This window comes from Pyrgilauda ruficollis, unplaced genomic scaffold (genome assembly GCF_017590135.1).
Source record: "Pyrgilauda ruficollis isolate IOZ18807 unplaced genomic scaffold, ASM1759013v1 scaffold133, whole genome shotgun sequence".
NCBI classification, from domain to species: Eukaryota; Metazoa; Chordata; class Aves; order Passeriformes; family Passeridae; genus Pyrgilauda; species Pyrgilauda ruficollis.
In genome coordinates, this window is record NW_024511766.1 from 457,339 (window position 1) to 481,172 (window position 23,834).

At 50.1% G+C, this 23,834-nt stretch overlaps 2 protein-coding genes across 4 annotated transcripts in view; both read left to right on the plus strand.

Moving 5' to 3' along the window:
- Positions 1-18,317, plus strand: part of ATP11C (ATPase phospholipid transporting 11C) — a 54,678-nt gene extending 36,361 nt beyond the window's left edge. Inside the window, exons 20-31 of one of the 3 annotated variants that reach the window (XR_005954462.1) lie at positions 94-268; positions 899-1,001; positions 2,296-2,441; positions 2,813-2,872; positions 3,898-4,025; positions 6,372-6,507; positions 8,245-8,310; positions 9,089-9,192; positions 10,617-10,770; positions 12,760-12,850; positions 13,716-13,811; positions 14,954-15,077. Coding sequence is in view for 2 of the 3 variants with exons in the window: in XM_041459242.1 (XP_041315176.1) it covers positions 94-268; positions 899-1,001; positions 2,296-2,441; positions 2,813-2,872; positions 3,898-4,025; positions 6,372-6,507; positions 8,245-8,310; positions 9,089-9,192; positions 10,617-10,770; positions 14,954-15,070 (1,189 nt within the window). In the remaining variant the exon portion in view is untranslated. Of the gene's footprint in view, positions 1-93; positions 269-898; positions 1,002-2,295; positions 2,442-2,812; positions 2,873-3,897; positions 4,026-6,371; positions 6,508-8,244; positions 8,311-9,088; positions 9,193-10,616; positions 10,771-12,759; positions 12,851-13,715; positions 13,812-14,953 lie in introns of all 3 variants that reach the window. The other 2 variants (XM_041459242.1, XM_041459243.1) reach the window with 2 other exon arrangements.
- A 4,199-nt stretch (positions 18,318-22,516) lies between these two features.
- Positions 22,517-23,834, plus strand: part of MCF2 (MCF.2 cell line derived transforming sequence) — a 51,289-nt gene continuing 49,971 nt past the window's right edge. The window contains exon 1 of the mRNA XM_041459264.1: positions 22,517-22,591. Coding sequence (XP_041315198.1) covers positions 22,537-22,591 — 55 coding nt within the window. The 5' untranslated portion in view covers positions 22,517-22,536. The remainder of the gene's footprint in view (positions 22,592-23,834) is intronic.

Here is a 23,834-nt window from a genome sequence, read left to right on the forward strand (position 1 = left end):
ACCCAAAGCCAGGGTTTTTTTCACTAAGATGATACAAGCAGCTAGGTTGACTTAGTCTGATGAAGTTTCAGATGTGTTCCTTGTTGTGCCCAGGAGCTGGACGTTGAGTCAAGAGTATGGACTGATTATAGATGGCTCAACACTGTCGCTGATACTCAACCCCTCTCAGGACTCTGGCTCTAGCAATTACAAAAGCATATTCCTGCAGATCTGCTTGAAGTGCACTGCAGTCCTCTGCTGCCGGATGGCTCCTCTGCAGAAAGCACAGGTATTTACCTCTCACTGCCTGAAGTGACACACGCTGAATTCATCAGCTGGGACTTCACCTGAGCATCCTAATCAAGCAGGACTTCTCCAGGCTGTGTGTAAGCCTCATCTGAGCTTCAGGGCATGATGAAAGCACACCCTTCTTTCAAATCTGAATGCAAATCCTTTGTTTAATATGCTGGCAGGAACCCATAAACCCAGGCCAATTAGAAATAAACAAAACCTCCCAGTTTGCTCTTTTTTTTCCTTTCCAAATTTGTCAAGTGGAGTCCGTGACTTCCTCACTCCAGCAGCTGATGTCCCAGCCTGATAAATGATGTGTTTCTGCACCCTGGGATGCGTGAGAGAGCCCACCTTTGGGAGAACAGGGTCTGGCAGAAGGGAAGAGCAGGATGTTGCTGCTGGGGTTTGTTTTTAAATACTGTCCTTCAGCCCTGCACAGCTGGGTGGGGTTTTTACTCTGGTTGTGGCTGCACAGCAAGTAAAGAGGGCTTTTATTAACCTGAGCTCTCCAGGTGTTACACTGCTGCTCTAAAAGCCTGATTGTCCTGGGAGGAGCAGTGGGAAGGTCTCTGGAGGTTTTTTAACTGAATTTTGAGTTCTGCTGCTTTCCTTTTTAAAAATCTTTTAGATTGTGCGAATGGTGAAGAACACAAAAGGAAGCCCGATAACCCTCTCGATAGGGGATGGTGCAAATGATGTCAGTATGATTCTGGAAGCACATGTTGGAATAGGTAAGAGTCCCTGGAACACCCATCTCTAGGGGATGGTGCAAATGATGTCAGTATGATTCTGGAAGCACATGTTGGAATAGGTAAGAGCCCCTGGAACACCCATCTACAGCCCAGAGCTGCCTGCTCTGGCTGGGGCTCACTTCTGAGGTGCAGTTGGTGTTTCTGATTGCACGTGAATAAACCAATCCCACTGAAAAATGTGGGAAGTCTGCTCTTGCTTTCTCTGGAAGCAGAGTTTTAACTCCAGATTAATGCTGGAGATCACAGAATCATGGAGTACTATGGGTTGGAAGGAGCCTTTAGAGGGTCCAACTCCTGTAGAGAGCAGGGAGATCTTCAGCTCCATCAAGTTCCTCAGACCCCTGTACAACCTGACCTTGAATGTTCCCAGGAATGGGGCACCCACAGCCCCTCTGGGCAACCTGTGCCAATGTTTTACCATCCCCACTGTGGGAGAGAGAGATGAGATCATCATCTGCTGCTCACCTGTGCTAGCACCATTCCCTGTGTCAGTGATACACTGCAGATTGTGTTCCAAAACTCTGTGGCCAGAGTGGTGCTGGTAAGGATTGCTTGGGGCTGGGGGAATAAAGGGGCACAAGCAGCAAACAGGTGGGTGATCAGTGGAAGGGCCAGGCTGCAGTGCCTCTGGTGGCAGTGGCTCAGCACAGGGACACGCAGGAGTTTGCTGGGGCTGATGCCCAGGTGGTGGTGCCTGCCCTGTCCCTGTGACTGACAGCAGGCTGGAGACTCCTGCTGCCTGCAGATTGGGGTCTGGAATCTGGGGGCCTCCTGTAGTTCCACTGAAGAGGGTCAGGGGAAGAGAGAGGGCATGTTCTTCATTGGGGGCTCTTGGAAATTCTGGGGTGCCCTCTGGTGAAGGGAACCCAGTGCAGTCCATCTGGATGTGGCTTTTGTGAGCCAAGCAGCTCTGTGGGGATGGCTCAGGAGGCTGGGCAGCTGCAGGGGAATAGCTGGGCTGTGTGAGGTGCAGGCCAGCCCACAGGGAGCCAATTCCTTGTCTTTCATCAGGTTTGCCTAGACACCCTTCACCACACTTACACAGGAAATCACAGAGCAGCCTAAATATAGCTAAAAAACTCCAGAGGCAGGTCTGAGTGTTGTGGAGCCAAAACCACACAGAAAGTATTCATGTTTGGCCTCCTGGGGCACTCAGGAGGGAAACTCAGCCTTTGTCACGCCTTGAGGCACTGAGTGAAGTGAGCAGACCCAGTGGGCAGCATCCAGATTCCAGCCCCTTTGGGATTAACCCTTGCCATGCTTCTGTCTCCAGGGATAAAAGGCAAAGAAGGACGCCAGGCCTCCAGAAACAGCGACTATGCTGTGCCAAAGTTTAAACATTTAAGAAAACTGCTACTAGCACATGGGCATTTGTATTATGTGAGAATAGCACACCTTGTACAGTATTTCTTCTATAAGGTAAGGGGCAGCGTGCAGCTCATTTCTTTGTTCATTTTATGCATTTCTTTGGCAGTAGAATGAAATAATAAACAGGAAAAAAATGTGGGGGATATTCTGTAGTTCTGCTTTCCCTCCCTGGGGACAGGCTGTGTCTGCCATGTGCCTGTCCATTGAAAACAGTGCTTGCAGGGGAATGTGAGCATTCTTCTAGTGTCTCCTGCAGATACTAACTGCTCACAGGATTGGTTTTGTGCTTGATTGAACAAGTGCCCTACCTTGTCTGATGTTGTAATGTCAGACACTAATGTCTGATAACAGGAAAAACTGCTTGGGTTTAGACTGAGAAGTCAAGTGCTTCCCTGCTGACCATTTGTCTTTTGTTTTTCCAGAACCTTTGCTTCATTTTACCACAGTTTTTATACCAGTTCTTTTGTGGATTCTCACAGCAGGTAACTTCCAGTAATTTGTCTGTAAAGGCAAGATAAAAAGCAAGTGGCAGAATGAGGCCTCCTAGCAGAGACTTGGCTTTTGGCATCCTGTCCTTCACCACCTTGCTCTAGAGGACAGTAGGAGCTGACCTTGTTGCTCAGCACCATATCTGGAACATAATATTTTGAGACCATAACTAAAAAGAAAGCAATCTGCTTTTTTCCCTTTCCTATCCACCAGCCATAAACACAGGTTGACACCTTCCTGAAGTAGTGAGAGAAGGGTTTAGCTGGTTTGTCAGCACCTGATTTTGCTACTTCTGCTTTTCTTACAAGAACGGGTTTTAAACGGTTTCCTGATCTTGTTTCCTCTGCTGCATTTCACTGCATTAAAAATGTCACTCAGAAGGAAGAACAGTTCATTCTTTTGTCTCTTAAAAAAAGACACACAATGAGTGTTACCAGAGCTTTGTTTAATCCAAGTTTAATCAGAGGGGCAGATCCATGTGGAGAGGTTCGTGTGCTTGGAGACAAGAGCTTTGGCTTTCATCTCAACTTAAGGGGCTTTTGTGTCTATTTGGGCTCAAAAGTAACAGGAAGAGTAAATGGTGAGAGGGAATTCTCTGCTTGTTTTGGCAGAAACACTTGCCTTTTTTAAAAAAAAGAAGCTATAGTTCCTCTAAAACAGTCTAGTCTTTAGAGAGCCACAGGAGGCATCAGATGTATTAATAGAAACGGCAGCACAGGAGCAGCCAGAGGAAAGCTGTGATAAGGGCTGTTTAGCCATGTTTTTCTGGGGATAAGCTGGAGATGAGACCAGCCAGTTACAGAACTTCCTGTCAGTGGGGGCAGTTCCTGGGCATGCAGGTGCCTTGTTCCCCCTTGCACTGCACAGAGCACAGCTCCCATCCAGAAGCACAGCTCCCATCCAGTGAAGTGGATCTGTGTGACAAAGGGTATGTAGGAGCTGGTAATTGATGGTTTCATTTCTTTGTGGAGAGGCCTTTTTCTGTGTGTCTCATGTAACCCTTTCTTCCTCCTCTAAGCCACTCTACGATGCTGCTTACCTGACCATGTACAACATCTGCTTCACATCGCTGCCCATCCTGGCCTACAGCCTGCTGGAGCAGCACATCAGCATCGACACGCTGACCTCGGACCCCCAGCTCTACATGTGAGTGCTGCTGGGCTGGGCAGGCCTCTGCACAGCTCTCTTAGCCATGCTTTGAGCTTCCTTGGTGCAGGATGTCAGCAGGTGTGCCTGTCCCGTGTCAGGGATGGCATCACCACGCAGTGCAGGAAAAGCCATTTCTGTCCCTCCTGGCTCAGCTGCTCCTGCTTTCAAGCTGAGCAGCCTCGTGTTCACTGCCTGTTGCTGCTTGTTTATGCTCTCTGACAGTATCTGGCCTAGCAAACTGCACTGCTGTGTCTCTGTGAAAGGGTAAACTGTGGGTGGAATTCATCCAAAAGAAAAATGGAGCTGTGAGTGTGGCCAGACCATTCATTCATGTTACCTTTGAGCCAAGCACATGATGGAGCATGTAATGCAGGGAGGGGAGATGCAGCTTTCAGGAGGAAAGAAGATCCATTCGTTTTCACAAAGATGAATGTTTCTGAAGCCCAGCTCAGGCAGGTGGTTTCTCAGCTTGTCTAAATGGATATGTTCTCCCAGGCTTCCCCTCCACAGGCCAGGTCCCCTTATCAGAGCCCAGGGAGCTCTGCTCATCGCTCCACACACCACATGTTTCTGCCACATTGCCTGGGGAAAGGACAGCTTTGTCTCCCTCTGCTCTGCCTGTCATTTCCTCTCCTTGGTTGCAGCAGGGAGAGTCTCCAAACTTGCACAGAAACAGAGATGCTTTCCATCTTCCCAGCCCTGCCCACACAGGTGCTTGGGGCAGCTCTTCAGCAAAGACTAAGGAAGATGTTTTTTGGAGGAAGCCCCTCTCTGTGCATCCCTGTTGCTAATTGCCAGCCTGGCAGTCAGCTCAGCCCTGTGCAAGAAGCCAGGTCAGGGCTGCTGTGGCCAGTGGCCCATGCCAGCCCTGTCACTGTGCTGGGATGCCCCTCAGCAGTGGAGGGGCTGCGTGTGGCACAGCTGTGCTCGATGTGCAGAGACAGCAAAGGGAATTATCAGGTGCCTAAAATGCTGTGTGAACATTGCCTTAGGTATAGAAACAGCAGTGACTCAACGAGAGCTGTAAGGCTGGGAAGGGGCTTGGGTGGTTTTGAAGTAAACACTCAGAGCCATGATTGATTAGAGCTCTATTCCCTCCTCTATGGCAAAATGCCACCGTCTGGATTTTTAAATAGCTTGGTAATTGAATATTGTGAGACAGAGAGCAGTAACAGCAGGCCCCTGTGCCTTCCCCTGGTGGGCTCTTTGATCTCTGGGGTCTGTGTGTTGAGGGGAAACAGCCTTAGCTGGAATATTGCTGCCTGTGCATGTGCTGCTGCATGCAGAGCTCCTGCTGCGCTGCTGCTGGAGGAAGTGCTGAGCTGCTGCAGTGCAGAGCTGAGCCTGGAAAGAGCCTGTTTACCACGAGCACTGCAGGACACAAATGGGAGTGCAAAACACAGCTCACAGGGAGGAAGCTGCTTTATTTTCTCTCCTTGCAATAGCCCACGCTTCCAGTCTGGTTTATCCTTGCTGGTTCCTCAGACCCAGGTTGTGCCATGTTAGAACGTGGTCACAGCATTGCTGTGTGTGGGTTTCAACAGGATCTCATTTCACAAACTGCAGCTCTAGGAGCCCAGCACCACATAGGTTTGCAAAGTGCATCTTGCTGAAAATGGATGTTTTGCTTTAGGAGTTAAGGAGAGGAATGCAAAAAAGGTGGGGACTTGACAGAAAGTAATCTGAAAAGATAATGATGCAGGGAACTGTTTTTAACTCCCTCCTGCCCTGACAGCCACCCTGCACTCCCCAGGCCCTGTGTGTGGTCCCTGCAGAGCTGTGCTCATAGCCCATCCATTTGCCTGCATGCCAGATCTCATCCTGTATTCAGCCAGGAGCCTCCTGCTACAACCCCTGTGATAAAAACACCCACCATACAATTCAGGAGGTTATTTTCAGCCTGTGCAGAAAAACACCACTTCAGGGAACAGGACTTGCAGAGCTTTTCTCAAAAAAGGACTTTGTACATTCAACAAAAAGAGGGAAACACACCACAGATTTAATGCTTCCCATCCAGCTGCTCTTTAGCCTTACCCTGCTTTTAAAATGTAGCAGGCAATGTCAGATACCATGGGCAGCACAGGGGCTGCAGGAGAGGTTCAGGACAGCATTGCCTCTGTTCACTTTGTGCTTTTTTCATCCAAGTTACCTAGAGGAGAAAGACAAAACAATTCATATGCTGAACCTCTTGTGATTTCTTATGATCAGCAGCTGCATATTAGAAGTGTTCTTTATGTCCTGACAGGTATTTTTGCTCCAAAGCCCCCAGCCCGTGCCAGTGAGGAGCTTTGCAGCACATGCTAAGCGTGGTGGTGATGGTGCTGTTACTCCATCTCTTGGCAGGAAGGTGTCGGACAATGCAATGCTGCAGTGGAGGCCCTTCCTGTACTGGACATTTCTGGGCGCCTTTGAAGGACTGGTGTTTTTCTTTGGGGTTTATTTTCTTTTTCAAAACTCCTCATTGGAAGACAACGGAAAGGTAACAACCACAAAAGCAGGGAAGATGGGTGTTTGTGTTGTGTGCTGCCTCTGGTACGCCTGGCAGGGAATATCTGTGCACTGTGTCTCGAGTCTTGTCCAACAGTGGAGCCTTGCTTATGGTGTGATCCTGCAGCAAATGCTTGAAATAAAACATTTTCCAGATTGCCATGGAAACGGGGCAGAGCTGGTTACTCTCACTAGGTAAAATGACTAGTCTTACACACAGCTCTGCTCCAAGGCAGTGAGCTTTGCACAATCCCCTCCTCTGTGTGATCCCAGGGCAGGGGCAGTGTCTGTCCTTGCCACCAGGGACAGCCTGAAATCCAGCATGTGCTTGGCTGGTTGTGAGCAGCTGAGCTAGCCCACCTTGCTGAGATGGTGCTCGTTAGGGCAGGGCTGCTTGTGCTGTGCCTGCCTGGGGCTGTGACTTCAGCCTCCTGTCTCCCTCAGCCCTCTGGGCTCGCCTTGTGCTCCTGTTTTGGAGCCAGCAGAAGTCCCCAGCTGCTGGTGGCAGCAGGATGTTGTCCCTGCTGCCTGCTTGCCTCTGCTCTGGGGTGCTGCATTGCTGAGGGAGCTGCTGGGGTTAACTTGCAGGGGAAGAGGAGGAAAAAAAACGGAGGGTTTTTCTATTTTTCCTTTTTTCTCATTTTTTTCTTATTTTGCTGGTTAACTAAGTACAGAGCAAAGCATTAGTGCAGTGCAGCTGCTAGGTGTGGTGGCCTGAGCTCTTTCAGGACCCTTTCCCCAAGGGAATGGGCAGTGTGCTATTAGATCTTGGCTGATGGGAAACTTCTTTACACCATCACCTTTGACCCTTCAAAATACCAAAACTCTTTTTAGCGGCTAACACTTGGAGAAAAGCTGATGAAATTTATGTATGTATATTCATACATTGCATCAATGCCAGCATTTATGGCCCCAGCTATATGCAGTCAAGCCCCTGTATTGTCAGATCAGTGCTCTTCTGTATTTGTAGCCATTCTGGTTGGATTGGAATGAAACATGAAGCACTGATGTCTTCTGCAAATGCCTTCAGAGGTCAAATCTGTGTGGCACTACAACAAGATCTGTGGTTATGTCCTGTTCTGTAAACACTTATGCCTGTAAGAACTGCTACCAGCAATTGTTCATAATATCCATGTATGTTTGATTGACTCGTTTTTCACTCCTATTGACTTTAATTTTTTTGCATTTTTTGAAAACTTTTACATTTCACTTTCTGTTTTAATGTATGCATTCAGAGCTTGACAGCCTTTGGTAAGCATCTCTCCCATTCATTGCCATCACTGGATTTATATACAGTATCTGCTTTTCTTTGTGTGTGTAGTCACTAGTACCCACAAACCAAACCAGCTGGAGCAGCACCCACTGGTGCATTCTGCAGGGGGACTGCAGAGAGGAGGTGATGATGATGATGAGTGTGGCGAGAAAGCAGAAACTGAGTAAATTGCCAGGAAATCCTGAGATGCAGGTGGTGCAATGACTTGTGTCCTTACTGAATTGCTGTTAGTAGGAGGTTGTCCCTGTCACTGTCCCAGCTCTGGTCACCTGTCTGTGGCCCTGCATGGCTCAGGGTGGCGTGGCGAGGCGCGCTGTGCCGGGAGCTGTCCCAGCGTCCGTGTCCGTGCCTCTGTCCCTGCCCTCCCCCTGCTCCCTGCTTGCCCCCGTCCCTGTCGGCGTGCTGTGCCTCCCGAGGAGGGCCAGGACGCCTGTGGCAGTGCCGTGTGTTTTGCAGGTGTTTGGGAACTGGACCTTTGGGACGATTGTTTTCACCGTGCTGGTGTTCACCGTCACTCTCAAGGTCAGCGCCTCCCTCCCCTGTCCGGTCAGGCTCTCCCTGCAGCCCTTTGCCAGGGCTGTGTGTGCACTGGGAAATCATGGGCTCAGCGTGCTCCAGATCAAGTGTCTGAGTATTTTCCACCACACTTAAATCTTCTCCCGTAGAGGCAGAACCTGCTTACTTTCCTTTGTGTGGTCTGTCATCTAAGTGTTTGCTTTGTTTAAATTATTTTTCTATTTTTTTCCCCTCTTTTGAGGACTCCGGTTGGTTACGGTTGACTTTTCCCCACGCTTTCACCTCTTGATGTTTAGTTCCAGCAAGAGGAGAGGAGCAATAGAGAATTTGGGTTTGTCCACCTTGTTTCAGGCAAGGCTGAGTGCCAAAGTGATCACAAAAGCACATGTGTCAAATAACAATAGCAAATCTATTTTGTTTCATGGAGCTTTCCAGAACAAACTGTTTGCATAAGACCTTACAAAAGGTCTTTTGTGTTTGGTTCAGGACAGCAGGTGGTGACAAGAGGCAATTACAGTCCCTGTAACCTTTAGATGTTTCTTTCCTGTAGGATCAGGGGTTGCATCAAATTTATTCCATTTAAAAGTGCCAGTTACAATTAGAATGTCACTGTTTCCCTGCTAACATTGTGGGCATTGAAAATGTTTTTCCTGGTGCCCATATGCACAGAGGTAGCTGTTTGGAGAACCTTCAGCCTTAATGTGGAACCAGTCTGAAATGTCATACAAATACAACCAATGCACTCTGCATCTAAAGCCTGTTTTGTCTCTCTTTATTCCCACAGCTGGCGTTAGACACCCGATTCTGGACGTGGATGAACCACTTTGTGATTTGGGGCTCCCTTGCTTTCTATGTGTTTTTCTCATTCTTTTGGGGAGGAGTCATTTGGCAAGTATCTTCTTCTTTCCACTGCCCTTTCTTGGGGGAATGGCCGGTGCTGCACCCCTCCTTAGGGGTCCCTGAGGTGTGTGGGTGCCGAGGTGTGTGCAGCCCTGCTCCTTCCTCTGCTGCCTGAGGAAGGGCTGCCTCCATCCCACGCCAAAAGGCAGTGCTGGGTGAGGGCTGCTGCACATGGGTGTGTTTGAGGAGGTCTCAGCCCAGCAGAGGGAAGAGCCTGCAAGAGAGAACACCCTGGGCATCATCCAGGTGCTCAGCTAGGGCAGGGGCTGCTTGCTTTTCTGCTGCTTGAGGCTCTTGTCCGTATTGGGAGGTTCTAGTCTAAGCCTTTTAGGGTCTGTTTGTGCATGTGGAGGAGGGAGACAGAATTTGTGTTGGGAAGAACCTCAGTGAAACAGAAGGAGCAGGTGGGGCAGATGCAGAGCAAGAGGGCCTGGCCCTCTGGGACAGAGGGAAAAATAAACAGGAGCAAGCCAGGTCCTGGTGTTGAAATGATGGATCTGAGTAGGAGAAATGCTCTTGATTTGAGTGCACCCAGGATTTGACGTTTAATGTGTTGCAAAAGCAGGTGAGCATTAGTGCATTACAAACATTACAGCTTTGTATTTCCTGTGCTGCAGCAAGTGTTCAGTTGACATTCCCAGCAGACAGCATCTCTGTTTTACACCTTTGCTTTGCCATGGGATATTGGCTGGATCTCTGATCCAGCTGGATCCCTGGTCCAGCAACCTGCTAATAAGGATGTGGAACAGATTTAAATGCTTTGTGTGGGGGTCACAAGCTTTAGCTCTGCAGTTAACTTCTGCTGACCAGCAGACACAGATCTGAATCTAGCCGCATCTCCATGCTCAATGTGAGTTTTCTACTGAAAACTCTTCCTGCTGTTTAACTTGCATAGCTCAATATTTTTGATCTAACAGTAAGCAAAAACTGCTTTGGGGTCCTTGTCAGCAGTTATTGATGAGGAGTTTTTCCCCAGCAGCTGTTGGTTGCTCTCCCTCATCAAGGAAAGGAGGAAGGGACAAATAACCTGTTGTGATTGGGAGACTCTGGATTTCCACTGCCAAAACCAAACCAGAAGCTCTAGCAAACCCTGACATTGGAATAAAATTACCTGGCTTTTGATGAGGTGAATAATTTATTGTTCAGTGATGGTGGCTAAATTCAAACCCCTTCCCGCCCTGGAAAGAAACAGATGTGGAAGATGCAAAATGGATCATGACAATCTTCCAGAAATAGTGCAGCTGGAGGCAGGAGATGCATTAGAGGGATGGACAGTGTGTGTCTGTGCTGTATCCATCTGTGTCTGAAAGGGAGGCATAGCTGCTGATAGCTTTACCTGAAGTCTCTGTTGATTCTAATCTTCTGGGAATACCCCTGTTAACCAGAATTTATTTGTATCCTTTCTTTTTCAGGCCTTTCTTGAAGCAGCAAAGAATGTATTTTGTATTTGCTCATATGCTGACTTCTGTTTCCACATGGCTGGCAATAATTCTCCTGATCTTTATCAGCCTTTTCCCAGAAATTCTTCTAATAGTTTTAAAAAATATAAAAGAGAAAAATCATCAGGTAAGGAACAAGATGATGTATCACACTGTATTTTTAGGAAGACTGTTCTTACCCTTAGGCACCAGATGAACCTCTAACAATACCACGTACCACTCACATCTCAAGGAAGGCTTTCTAGAGTCTTGTCTTGCTCTTTCACATGCCAAACATGTCAAGAAGTTATTCTAAAAATACTGCCTAGATCTGCAGCAGGGAGAGAGCCAACCTGTGCCTTTGCCTAGCTGCCTTCCCTGGGTGGGAATGTGGTGTCTCCTAGAGAAGAGCATAGGCCTTGTCCAGCCTGAACTGATCACCAAGAACACTTTGTCTTGTCCTGAAAACAACTGCTTGTTTTTATGTCAGAAAAGCAGGATGCTCCCCTGGTATGTCCTCAGGTGCTGGTGCAGTGGGAGCAGGGCCAGCTCTTGTCACATTTGCCCATCCTGCATAAATAACCAAAGGCTCAGACCATGATTCACTCTCCTTGGAAGTTCTCTGGTTTCTTAGCAGCTCTCCTCCACTGCTGGGGAGGAGGGTCCCTTTAGCAGTGGAAACCTCTTAGCAGTTTTCTCCAGTGCTCCTGCAGGTGGTGAAGGCCAGCTCTGCCAGGCTCAGGACTCGCTGTGCTGAGCCCCCTGCCCCTTGTCTCTGCTGTCCTGGGGGCAGGGGGGTGTCCCTGAGGGTCAGCCCTGCTCCCCTGGCCCTGCTCCCCCCCTGCAGCAGCTCTCTTGCCCTGCAGCCTCAGCAGGTCCTGCCCTGGGCCAGCATGTGGGCATTGCCAGGCAGCCCTGGCCTCCTGCCCTGGCTTTGCTGGTGCCAGGGCTGCAGTGGGGCACAGCTGGAGGGACGTGGGCTGGGGTCACTTGCAGGCAGGTACCCCCACCCCTGGTCATTGAAGGAGTCACAGACAGGTCTGGGTTGGCAGGCTCCCTGAAGATCAGCCAGTTGCAGCCCCTGCCATGGCAGGGATGCCATTCCCTAGATCAGGTTGCTCAGGGCTCCATCCTGCCTGGCCTTGGACACTCCCAGGGATGGGGCATCACTGAAGCTGGAAACAGTGGAGGTGGTAAGAGCTGTGGTTGTATTTTGTGAGGATTCATGTAACTTCTTCCACTTGTGTATGATTTAATAGTTTCCAGCTGGACACCCCTGTTGGATAGGCTGGGAGTGAGTTGCTCTCAGCTGCAGACACAGGAGAGCTTGGGGACAGTGTCCTGGAAAGGAGAGCTTGGGGACAGTGCCCTTGGAGGGTGACCTGGGGGTTTCTGAGCCCCAGCTCAACTCACCTGGGAGGTTTTTGCCTTCAGCTGCTGAGCAAAGATCCATCCCCTCTTGCAACGCTTATTTCAAGAGTGCTTTTTATTCATTTAACAAAGGCTCTTGTGAAATCACTTAGCAAAGCAAAGTGCGTGTCAACTAGAAGAGTCTCTTCAGATGTGCATCCCAAACTAAACACAGGCTGAGCCCTATTTAATGTACATTTTGAGTAAGAGCTTTATTGTAAGTGCCTGAAGGAGATAGCAGCTCTGGATATCTGTGTCAGCCATCAGACAGCTGCCTGATTTGTAAAGGCATCTAGGACCAGGGAGATGATTTCAAATCAAAACCCTTGTTAAGAATCCTGACCTTAATATTGAAGTAAAATAAATATCAGTGTCCCAAGGGAACCATACAGTGAAAAACAAAATGAGGGGCATTGTATGGGAGCCTGAAGCACAACTTGGTGGCCAAGGGTCCCTTCTGGAAGGGGAGGACAGACTTAGGCCAGGTTGTTGGGCGTTTGCCCTTGATCCCAGTGGGGCAGGGTTTCACCCCCAGTTTCCTGTAACACAGCGCATCAGCTCTGCTCAGCCTTTATTAAATTTTCTGTGTGGTAATGTGGTGGTTGTTTTTATTTTGTTTTGGTTCTGTTTGTTTTCTTAACTGCAAGGCGCATTTGTGTTTTCCTTGGTTTCTGCCTTTCTCTTTCTCGTACTGCAATTTTCTGTCTTTTGTGCTGTTGTGAACTAGGTAACGAAGCGCCTTCCTTCCTCAGGAACATCCACTATCTTCATGCTTTCTCAAACTTCCAGCAATCACAGCTTTTCTTGGAGTGAATAAGGTGATTTCCTTTCTGAGTCGCAATGTGTTGCTTGCTCGACTGCTTTTTTCTTCCTTCTAATGCCTAACTCCTGAAAACCCACGTTTAGACTTGCTCACACAGCAGAGCCTTGCTTTTCCTCACCTTTTGCCTTAATTTAAATCTTTTGCTTAAATATTTGGTCTGTCTCTTCCCCTTGGGTCTCTTGCTGCACCGCAGGTGGGCGAGCTGGTCGTGCTCAGGATGTCCAAGTGAGGTGGACACAGACAAAGCTGGTTACACTCTCCTTCCTTGCTGTAGTTTTGTGTTAGTGGACCAGACAGGAGTGGGACAAGGTGGAATTGGTGTTGATTGTCCTCTGGGTGACTTGGCAAATGGCTCAGGCTTGTCTGACCTAGGAGGAGCTTCCCCAGTGCCCACCTTGCCCAGTCCCTGCCATTTGTCAGTGCTGCTGCTGTTCTTGGTGTGAGTGATTAAGCCACAGCCCACAACCCTCACATCAAGGGATAGTTTTGGACTTGCTGACCATGGGGCTGGTGGGGTCACCCACAGCAAAGCACCTTGATTGCCTGTCCCTAGTGTTTGGATTCACTGCAGCTCTCCACCATTACTTGCTGTTCTAAAAATACCAGTTGTGTGGAGATCAGGGATGTTTTCCTCCTCCCCCAAAAGCACCTGCAGCATGAATCTCCAAACACTTTGAGGAGCAGAGCCAATTTCTGAGTACCTCCCGTGCCCCTTGCACTGCAGAAGCCAGCCAGTGCTAGGCACCATGTGTCAGTCCCTCCTTTCTGGAATGAGGCAGCTGTAAGGGGGTGTGAGCATTGTTTGGCCCAGGCAGGCTGAGGGCTCGTGTGCTATAAGTCTCTTTGCCTCGCTGTTGCAGAGCAGCAGGAAGGCACCTGATTCATTGTCGGCCAGACCTTCTGTCAGACCTCTTCTTTTAAGAACCTTCTCAGATGAGTCTAATGTGTTGTAACAGGTACCCTGTCTGGAGGATTGGGATGGTTTTAAAGGCATCAATTAACCAAGTGTAACCTCCTCCAAATCAATTAAACCATGGTTCTTGTAATCCTCCTGACTGTCGGTGTGGGGCACCTGTCCTTGTGGAATGGAGATGCAATGCTTGGGATGCATTTTAATGTGGGGGTGTTGTACTATCCAGCTTCTTCAGAATCCCATAGCTGTACAGATCCTTTCCAATATTTGGCAATATGTAAACAAATATTTCAATCTAACTGCTACTTCAGTCCAATATTAGCACAAAATTTAATTTGAGAGTGCAGCCTCAATTGTGCTAACACTGGTTATAAAAGCTAATGCTGATACATTTACAGTGAAGGATGGAGATCTCAGTTGTTAAAATGATCCCAGTATTGCATCTGAATTGTACCAAAATCCCTTTCTCTAGGGTGCATGCTGTTCTGTCAGATAGAAATAAGTATGTTTTAATTCATCTGCACAGATGGAAACTAAACACATGTACTTATCTGTGTGTGGCAGCACATGGGCCAGAGGCATGTCTGTGTCCGTGTGCCTGCACACACACCCAGAGCATCCTCCTACGAGTTGATTTCAAACTTTGTAGTAAGCCAATAGCAGAATAAGAAAAGTGCCTAATTGAATTCACAATTCTGCATTTAGGGGAGATGTTATGTGTGGTGTCTGCTGCAAACATAAACCTGCAGACTGTGTATGAACCTCTCGCACCTCGGTGCCCACACCTGCTGCTAAAGACGTCAGATTTGTGGCATGGCAGGGCCAGCAGGCAGCCTTGCCAGGCCCCCAGTGCAGCTGGCACCCAGCCTGTGCAGCCAGTCCTTCCCCACTGACATTAGGTGGTGCTCTCCACCACCACACCCTGGTGCAGACTGCTGTGGGAGGTGGCTGGACCAGCACAGGGGACAGTGGGGCAGGTGCCACTTTTGGACTTCATGCAGCATTTTGCAAATTGTGAAAATTGATTTATCATCTGATTACTTGGTTGTGAATGATATTTGGCACTTTTATCATGGTCTAATCATTCTTCTATGTATATATTTTTTTAATAACCCAGGAAAAGGTTTATGGGTTTGGCAATGTAACAGTTGCAATACATGTTTGTTTTCCTTCTGATTTTTGCAGGCTGGCCCCTTTGATCTGCCTGTGTTAGTGTCATACAAACGTATAGAGAATGGTTATGTGAAGGCTGAAGATGCTGTTACTAATTTGGCAGAAAGATATCCCCTCAGGATACCTTGAAGTGCTCCACACAAACCCTGCACATTGTCATGCTGTAGGAACCCATGGTTTTACCTGGCAGTGACCTTTGATAGTACCAAGGACTGGCAGCAGCCCTGCTGGGAGAGCAGCCAGGGCACTGGCCCCACGGTACCCGTTAGTCTTTGGTCTTGAGGCTTCCCTGCCCTCCCAGAAAAACCACTTCTGCCAAATCCTACATCACTGGAGGCTGAGAAAGCATCTTTAGGAGTTCACCCCAAACAGCATGGATGGAAGTGCAAGAGTGCAGTGCCAGCCCCATTTGACACGGGGCTCCCGTGCCCGCTGCAGATTGTCCGAGAGCAGCAGGGCTGCTCAGAGCTCCTGCTCTGCCTGACCAAAGAAGTAGCACAGACTTCAACCCAGTCACATTCCCCTCCAGCCCTCTGGAGGCACTGGGAAGAGGCTGCTCCCCTCACAGGGAAGGTGGATGCAGCCCTGGAGCCCCTCTCCTGCTGCTGGGCCTGGCAGCTGCCCCCTCCCAGCCATGAGTTCCCAGATGCACACGGCAGGATCACTGAAAATTCGGGAGAAATCTTTGCCACTCTCTCCTCCAGGTGGAGCTGGAAGCAGTCTGCGGTCTGTCCACAGCAGTGGTGTCCATGTGAAGACCTGCAGTGCTGGAAGTGCCAGAGCATCCTCCCACAACCAGTTTGCTGATGGGTTTATTCCTGCTGGAGTGTGAAGAAAAGGTTGTTTTGGGGCTGTTGTGATGGAAGGAAGCTTTTGTGGGGGAAAGAGGAATCCCAAAAGTTGGGCTGTGCCAGACTCTGAGCACCAGGCTCCTGTGGCTGTGCTTGCATTACTGCACTGTGCAGCAGCTCCAACACTTTAAAGGCCTGAGGGACAGTGTAGTCCTTGGCTGATCCCAGGGACATGGGCTGTGCTTGTCAACCTGCAGGTGTATAAAACTGCATCTTGAGTTATTTGCACTAAGAAAAAAGAAGACAGTTTAAAATTGAATACATGAGCCTGATTTCATTTTACATTTTGTTTTTTAAATTGGCATGTTCTTTTTAAATCTACCTGTACCATGGTAGTAGGAACTTTCCTCTTTAGGTTCTGCACAGCAAAGGTGAGATGCCTGACTCTCAATATTTTTTTTTCTCTGATACTTCCTGTGTGGAAAGAGCAGCTTCTTTTGTTGTGTTAAGTCCTGAGCAGTGACAGAGCAGCCTGTGTGCCCTGCTGGTTGGTGTGACAGCCCCTGCCTCGTGCTGATGTCCCCAGAGGAGCTGCTGGGAGAAGCTTCGGGGCTCCTTTCAGAAGCAGCAAGCTCTGCACTGCCTCTGGCTTTGGCTCCTGCTCGCTCAGCCTTGTGTCATGTACGTACAACAGAACAATTTGGGATAGACAGAACATTCCCCTCACCGTGTTTTGTTGAACTGCAGACTGTTCATTTTTGGAAGAATCAAGTCTTGCTCTCTGGCTGCCATCCCTGCGGTTCGTCTGCGACCGGTGCGGACAGCTGCTGGCAAATTCTCTCGTGCATCATGGGGATGTTGGATGGGCCTTAGCTGAGTGGGAGAGGGGAGTGCACAGTCCTGGGGCTGCTCTGCCATGGCCCAGCGTGGGAGAGGACATGGACAGGACCACTGTATCATACACTCTGCACTGGCCTCGGCACGAGCGGCGTCTGCGCCGTGCCAGCGCGCGGCTCAGCTCCCTGCTGCATGCCAGGCAGGAGCTGCACTGCCAGCATGTGTCCCGTGGGCAAAGCTTCCATTTTCTGCTTTGTTTTGTTTTCCCATTTCCCTAGCTCATTTCACAGACCTAGGATTCGACTTGCAGACCTTGTCCCCTGCTCAACTTTCCTTGCAGAAATGCGGTGCCTACAGATCAAGTATACGATGAGTACAATGAAGATATGCTCTCTATGCCAAATCTAACCATTCTCCTTAAATATACAGTTGCTGACTTGTGTTTACATAACCTCTGAAAAATGGGCGCTAAAATGCCTGATTCCTGTGATTCAAAACCATTCCAAGCCCGAATGGTCCCAAGCATGACACCTTGCTTCTCAGTTAGTTTTGTGTCGTGCTCTGCTCCAAGGGTGACAGTCTGTTCCCCTGGAATTCCATTGGTGGTATCAGTGGGAGCAGTGGAACCTGACGTGTGTGTGAACTGCTCAAATGGTCACGTAACCAGGATCATTTCTGCTGCCTGTCTCAAGACAGAGCCTTCTGAGAACCAAATCTTTCTCTTGGCCTTTCCAAGTGTCCTGTCTCCAGCTGGAACAAGCCCTTGCAATAGCTGTATGTTCAAACCCAAGGTGTGCATGCTGACAGGTGGAATTCATGTGGAATGTCTTGAATACAGCTCTTTTGGAGAAAATGCAGTTTTTCTTGGGCTTGGGTTTTCAGATAGTGCACTGGTGTAGTGCTGGGTGCCAGGACAGCCAGGTCCAGCAGAAGAGCTGATCCTCGCCACTCAGCAATGGCAAAACCAGAATTGTGATTGCTGTGGGTGACTTGTGAAATCAGGGAAACAGGAGACCCCTTCTGAGGTTAGAGAGGGGCAGAAGAAGTGCTGGTCAGGGCTGTAGGGTTAGAGGCAGCAGGACTGGCGTGGCAGCAGTGGCACGGGGATGCTGTGGTGGGTGCTCGTTCCCTGATGCCACCACACTCACGGTGCCCTTCAGGGACACTGAAAGGCCAGTACAGGCTTCTTGGTGGAGAAACTTGAAGGAAAAAAGGCTGGGTTTTCTCATAATAATTTGTTGAAGTTTTGTCACTGACTAGTGACACTGAAAGATAAGGACAGTAATTAAGATTCCCTCTAAAACTCTTATGTGATAACAGTGGAGCTTGGTGTAGTCATAGCGACTTTGCAAAAACTAATCCTAATCGTTATGAGAATATTATAAATGACTTGGAATTGCATAAAAGCTTCAAATTGAATTTGTATACACACAGTTGAAAAACTTTCCTAATACTGCACCATTTATCCAATTTCCCAGCTATGAATTTTTTAAAAAAACCATGTAGTGTATAGAAAATGTAAATTATATACAGGCAATGAGCAGATACATTTTCAGCTTCTTGCAAAGAAAAAGGACTGCAACCTTACATTTTTTTCAATTAAATGCAATTTTATACATTTATGTTGCTTTATATCAAGGAAATTGAATGTGAATGTTACCTTTTATGAATGCAACTTGCTCTTTTTTCATTACAGAAACTTTTGTTTGAAGTAATCAATAAACTTTGGTATGTTGTTCTGATTAATATATACTTGTTGTCTCTCATCTCCTTGGATACTCCTAGGGGATAATTGATTGTGTGGGCTTTTCCAGGGCAGTACTAGGGGGAAAAAATCAGCATTTTCACGGTGGGGTAGGTGCCAGCAAGGCCATGCTTGGTTGCCTGGTGTGCAGCAGCATTTACCTAAGGAAACCCTGCTTGCTTCTCATACATTTTTATTTTTGCAGCAGTGTATTAGCAGTTGTGGGTATCAGCTGCTGCACACAGCTGGCCTGTGTGCTCTCCAAGAATTTCCCTCAAAATGAATATTTAATTATGAAAGTGAATCCTGTGAATTAAGTGAATAAATTGATTTAACTTTCTAGAAGAGGTGAACCCAAGGCTTCAGCTGACATTTAGGAACTGGCTGAGAAGAATGTAGGTCCATGTGCCTGATTTCCATTCACGAAGTGTTTTCCTTACTGCTCTGTTTTGGTTCTTGGTTCTGTGCCGTGGCTGCTTGTAATGAAGTATTTTTTAGTTCAAAGCCTCGAAATACACAGATGAGGTTTGCAAAGTGCCTGGTGCTGGTGAGGTTCAGGCCCAATATTTGCATTGATGAAATTCCAACAACAGGAGGAAACTGCTGAAGCACGACTCGCAGTGTTTGTGTAATGCACAAGAAATATATAGGCTTAACTTTCTTTTTAAGGACACGGGTCTGTTTCAAGCTGAAATGTTTGTAATGAGAAACTGACAGTTTGAAAAATTCTGTTTTGGCTGCTTCGATCCCTGCACTCCCGTCAGGCACCGCAGGACAGATGGCTGAGCTATTTAAAACAAACTAACCTTTCCCGAGCAGCTCGTACTATTGGAAACCAGATACACGCATTGAGAATCTTGATAGCACCAGGGAGAGATGGTGAGAATGGTCTGAAGGGCTGGAGAGGCTCTCACCCCGAGCTGGCTGCCCGGGCTGGCAGGACAAAGCTGTGCATGTAAGCGATGGGAGATGCCTGCAGGTCACCGGCTACTGCAGAAAGCACCAAAATTAGCATTTCAAACAGCCATGCAGCCCTGCTGGTCGGAAAGGAGAGGCAATGTCGTGTTGTAAGGTGGTTTTTAACAAGGACAGCAGTTTTGTTAAGGCCAGGCTGTTGGCGTGTGCGGGCTCTTGGCACGTGGAGGGGGCGCGGTGTCCCTGTCCCTCGCTGTCCCCCTGCAGCTGTTGCAGGACATGCAGCCACAGCGTTCTCGCTGCTGGCATTGGCCTTTGCTTTAAGTTTTCACACGTCTGGATAACCTGCTGAGCTGGAAAATACACAGTGGCCTGGAGAAAGGGTGTGTGTGTGCACCTGTGAGTGTTCCTTTCCAAAAGCAGGAGCTGCAGCAACAACTGAGGCAGGGGGAAAGCGAGAGTGGGAGAGCAGAGTGGAGCCCTTTTATTTCTCACATTCAAGTAGGAGACATAAAATCCTCCTCTTCATTAAATCCGTGCAGGTGTGGCTGGCTTCGGTCGGGTCAGGATTCCTGCCAGGCTCTGGAGGTTCTGCTGAGCCTGGACCAGCCTGGGCAGAGCCGCACTGGGCAGTAGCCCTGGAGTGAGGGCGATGCTGCTGTCTGCACAGGAAATCCTCCTAAAACCCCTGCTCATAAAAACCAGCCCGAGGTCCATTACTCTTCTGCACTAGTAGTTTGCTTACTCCAGAGGTGAGCAATTCCCTTGGACATCACTTTGACTCTAACCTGTGTTTAGCCAGCTCTGTTTTTCCAGTTCTCAGCACTTGACTGAACAGGTATTTTTGGAGGGTAATTTCCAAATCCAAATAATGGCTCTAGTCTCAACCCAACCTTCTAGCCTTAATCTGGGAAAGGGAGAAAAAAGTTGGGTTGTTTTTCAAATTCAAGAGGTTTATAATTTTGAGTGGGTTTTTTCAGCCCCTGATCTGGAATTAATGAAATTAGTTGGAATTCTTCCTACACCTTCTCCCTAAGATTAGATTTAAGGATGAGGCATTGCACCCACATGAAATAAATCTCTGCAAACAGGTGCTGTCAAGATTTTCCACAGCTTTAAAGGGATCTTGCCCCTCACACACCAGTTTGGATGTGCCACCCTCGGAGTGCTGAACATTGCTAAGGGGCCTGGACAGGAGATTCCTGAAAAAGAAACAGCCATGTTGCTGGCTGTCAGTGTTTCCTTTTTAACGTGTCTCCTTGCTGCTTCTCTCAGTTTAGCATCTCCTGGGCAGGCGGAGGGTGACACCCGGCTCAGGAGGAGCCAAGGAGCTGCTGGCAGTGTAAATAAAATGTGGGCAGCTGGACGATGCAGAATGCCTTGCTGGGGTAGCTGGGCATTGGTAGTGGAACGCCCCAAAGTGAGCAGCCAGGGTTCCAAACCGTGACTCTCGGTGGCCCTGAGGAAATGCCATCAGCCACGGCCCTCCAGCCTGAGCTAGCCCAGCTTGCCCAGCTGCAGGCTGCCCGAGGCTGCCTGCTGCCAGCCCTGCTGTGTGCAGGGCTCTGGTGTGCAGGATTCCTGCCAGCGTCGGGCACACCTGGGCTGGGCTGCAGAGACCTCACCCACGTCCCGCCTGCACGGCTTTGCCTTCCCTTCAGAGAGCAAGGAACGGATTGATTGTGAGCCTTGGGGGTGGCAGCTGCATCTCCTGCGGGGTGGCTTCACTCCCCAGCTCCTGTGCCAAGCAGGAGTGTGGCACTCAGTGGGGTGAGTCCCAGCCACAGCAGAGCATCCCCTGTGCAGTGCTGGGGCACAACGGGGGCTTTGAGCACTTGGGTGGGTCCCGTTCTCCCTGAGCCGGGGCAGTTTGGGACAAACAGCGTTCCTGCGGTGGGAATACAGCAGGAACGGGGCAAGGCTCTTTCCTGACTTGCAGCCTTGCGTATCAGAGTGATTTTTTCATGAGTAACTGCACATGAACTGTCCCTGTCACACAAGAAGTGCTTTATGACCAGACAGAAAATCATCTCTCCAGTCTGTTTGGTAGTGAGAGCCTGCTGTGTCACGAGCAAGGAGCCCTGACTGAATGGTTGTTTTCCCTGGAAAAATTCTGTATCAGGGTAAGAAGGGCCTACCAAAAGATGCTGAGTTTTATATTACCACTGTTAGACCATGGCTCTTTAATTAATAGCCCTGACTGCTGAAGTGTTGGAAAAAGGCTGCTATTATAGTAAAGAGCATAATTAAAAGGTTGTTTTGGAAAAACAGGAACATCTCCTTCTCCATGCTGCCTTCCTGGGCAGCTCAGGCTCCTGTCGAGAGCGAGCTGGCATCGTTTGAGCCTCAGCATCAGGAAAACTGAGACTGATGGGGCAGCCCAGTGCTGTGCTGGGAGCTCTGGCCAGCCCTGGCTGCAGTGTGGTTTCATGCACTTCTCATAAATCGTTCAAGGAATTTGCTAGAATGCTGCTTGCGGAGGATGGAAATGTTTTGGTTTTGTTTTTGGGGTTTTTTTTCCCCTACAGAAGTGCTATAGGCACTAAGGCAGGGAGTAAATCCAGCTGCAGGGTGGTGTGCTGGGGGGCACTGGGATAGTGGTAAATTAAAGGGAAAAAAAGGAATAGGAGGAGAGGGAAAGGAAAGAAAGGAGAAAAGGGAGAGGAAGGAAAAAGGGGGGGAAGGAAGAAAAAAGCAAAAGAGGGAATAGAAGGAAATACTGGAAAAAAAGACTAAGGAGGGGGACAAAAGAGGAAAAATAGGGGAATGGAAAAAAGGGGGAAGGGGGAAAAGAAAAAGGGAATAAGAGGGGAAGAGGAAGGAGAAAGGGGAGGAAGGGAATAAACTAAAGAAATAGGAAAAAAGGGTGAAAAAGAAAAGGGAATAAAGAGGAAAAAAAGGGGGGAAAGAGGAAAGGGGGAAGAGGGGAAAAAACAAACAAATAAACAAACAAACCAGGAAGGAAAAAGCGGGGGAAGGAGCTAAAAAAAGGGAAAGAAATGCACGCGGGCGGGGGCGGCGGCGGCGGGACCGTGGCGGTACCGGTACCGGGGCGGTGCCGGGGGCGGGGCGGGACGGTGCAGGTACCGGACCAGGGCAGGGCGGGTGACGGTACCGGATCGGGGCGGGGCCGGTACCGGACCGGGGCGGTACCGGGGCAGTGCCGGGGGCGGGGCGATACCGGACCAGGGCGATACCGGACCGGGGCGGGCCGGTACCGGGGCGGCGCTAGGGGCGGGCCGGTGCCGGTACCGGGTCAGTGCCGGGGCGGGGCGATGCCGGTGCCGGGCGGCACCTCGGCGGGGGACATGGAGCGCTACTACCGCCTGCTCCGCGCCGCCGCGCTGCTGGAGGCCGCCGCCGGTGAGTGCCGGGCCGGCGGGGCTCGCAGGTGTCCGGGCGGCGGGGGGGACAGCGGCTTTCCCGGACAGCCGCGGGGCAGCGGCGCCGTGGGCAGCGTGCCCTGGGTGCCCCGTCCCTCCCCGCAGCCGGTGCCGGTGCCGAGCGCGGCGGGCGCGTTCTGCGCTCGGGCCGCGCTGCCCCTCGGCGGCGCGGTCGCTGGCGGGTGGCCGAGGATTCGGGCTGCTGCTCTGTTATTCGCTGCTGACGGCACGGGGGGTGCGAGCGGCCCCGGTGCTCGGGAGGAGCCCTGTCCCCGCGTGTCACCGAACGAGCGCGGCGGGCGCTGCCGCCGGCAGGGGATGTTCGCCGGTGCGAGCCCCGCGCCCTTCCCGCGGCCACGGCTACAGAACTCGCTGGGTACAAGCTCCCGGCCGCAAGCTACCACTCCCTGGGGAGCTGTAGCTCAGCCCTGGCCGTGGCTGCCCGTTCCCGGGAGGGAAGAAGGGCAGCAGGAGATGTGTGTGAGGTGTGCTCCTGTGTTAGACACCTCGGCACCCTCCCGTGTCCCCTGTCCCGTGTCCCCAGGCACTCGGAGCGCCGGGCTGTGCCCGAGTGCAGCATTGTACCGAGCGCCTGTGCTCCTGTGGCTGCCCACCCTGCCCGTGAGAAGCACATGCAATCCGATCCCTTATCTCAGGCCGTGGCTGCCTCAGCGCTGTTTCCTTTGATGGACAGTGATCTGCACAGAAGTTGTGTGGAGCCCTCACTTTTTCATCATTTTCCTGTTTTCCTGAGCGGAGTTACAGGTATTTTTGCAGTGAGGGCTTTCCTGAAGCAGGAAGGGAAGGGCCCCTCGGGTGGCTCCAGGCTCACTGGGGGATGCACACCCTGTCAGGAGTGGGAGCAGGCAGAGCCATCACTCCTCATCCGTGTGCAGCTGGCAGAGTGCTTGCAGCTGTGCCGGGCACCAAAGAGACACACTGACCCAAAAAAAGCTTCCTGTCTAACGCCAGCTTTCTCGACATCTTTGCAAGGCACACCTGGGGGTGCAGGAGGAATTTGTCGGGGGTAGGTCACAGGTGGGGGCTCTACCAACGTGCCACCTGCTGCCCAGGAGCCGCCGTGCCCGTGCCCTTCCGAGGTGCTGCCAGCAGCCCCTGCTGCTCTGGCCGCCTGCCCACCCGACCCTGCTCCTTTCCCTGCACCCTGCAATGGAGCAGACACATTGGGCAGGGGTGGTCACGGTCACTTAGCAAAGGATGCT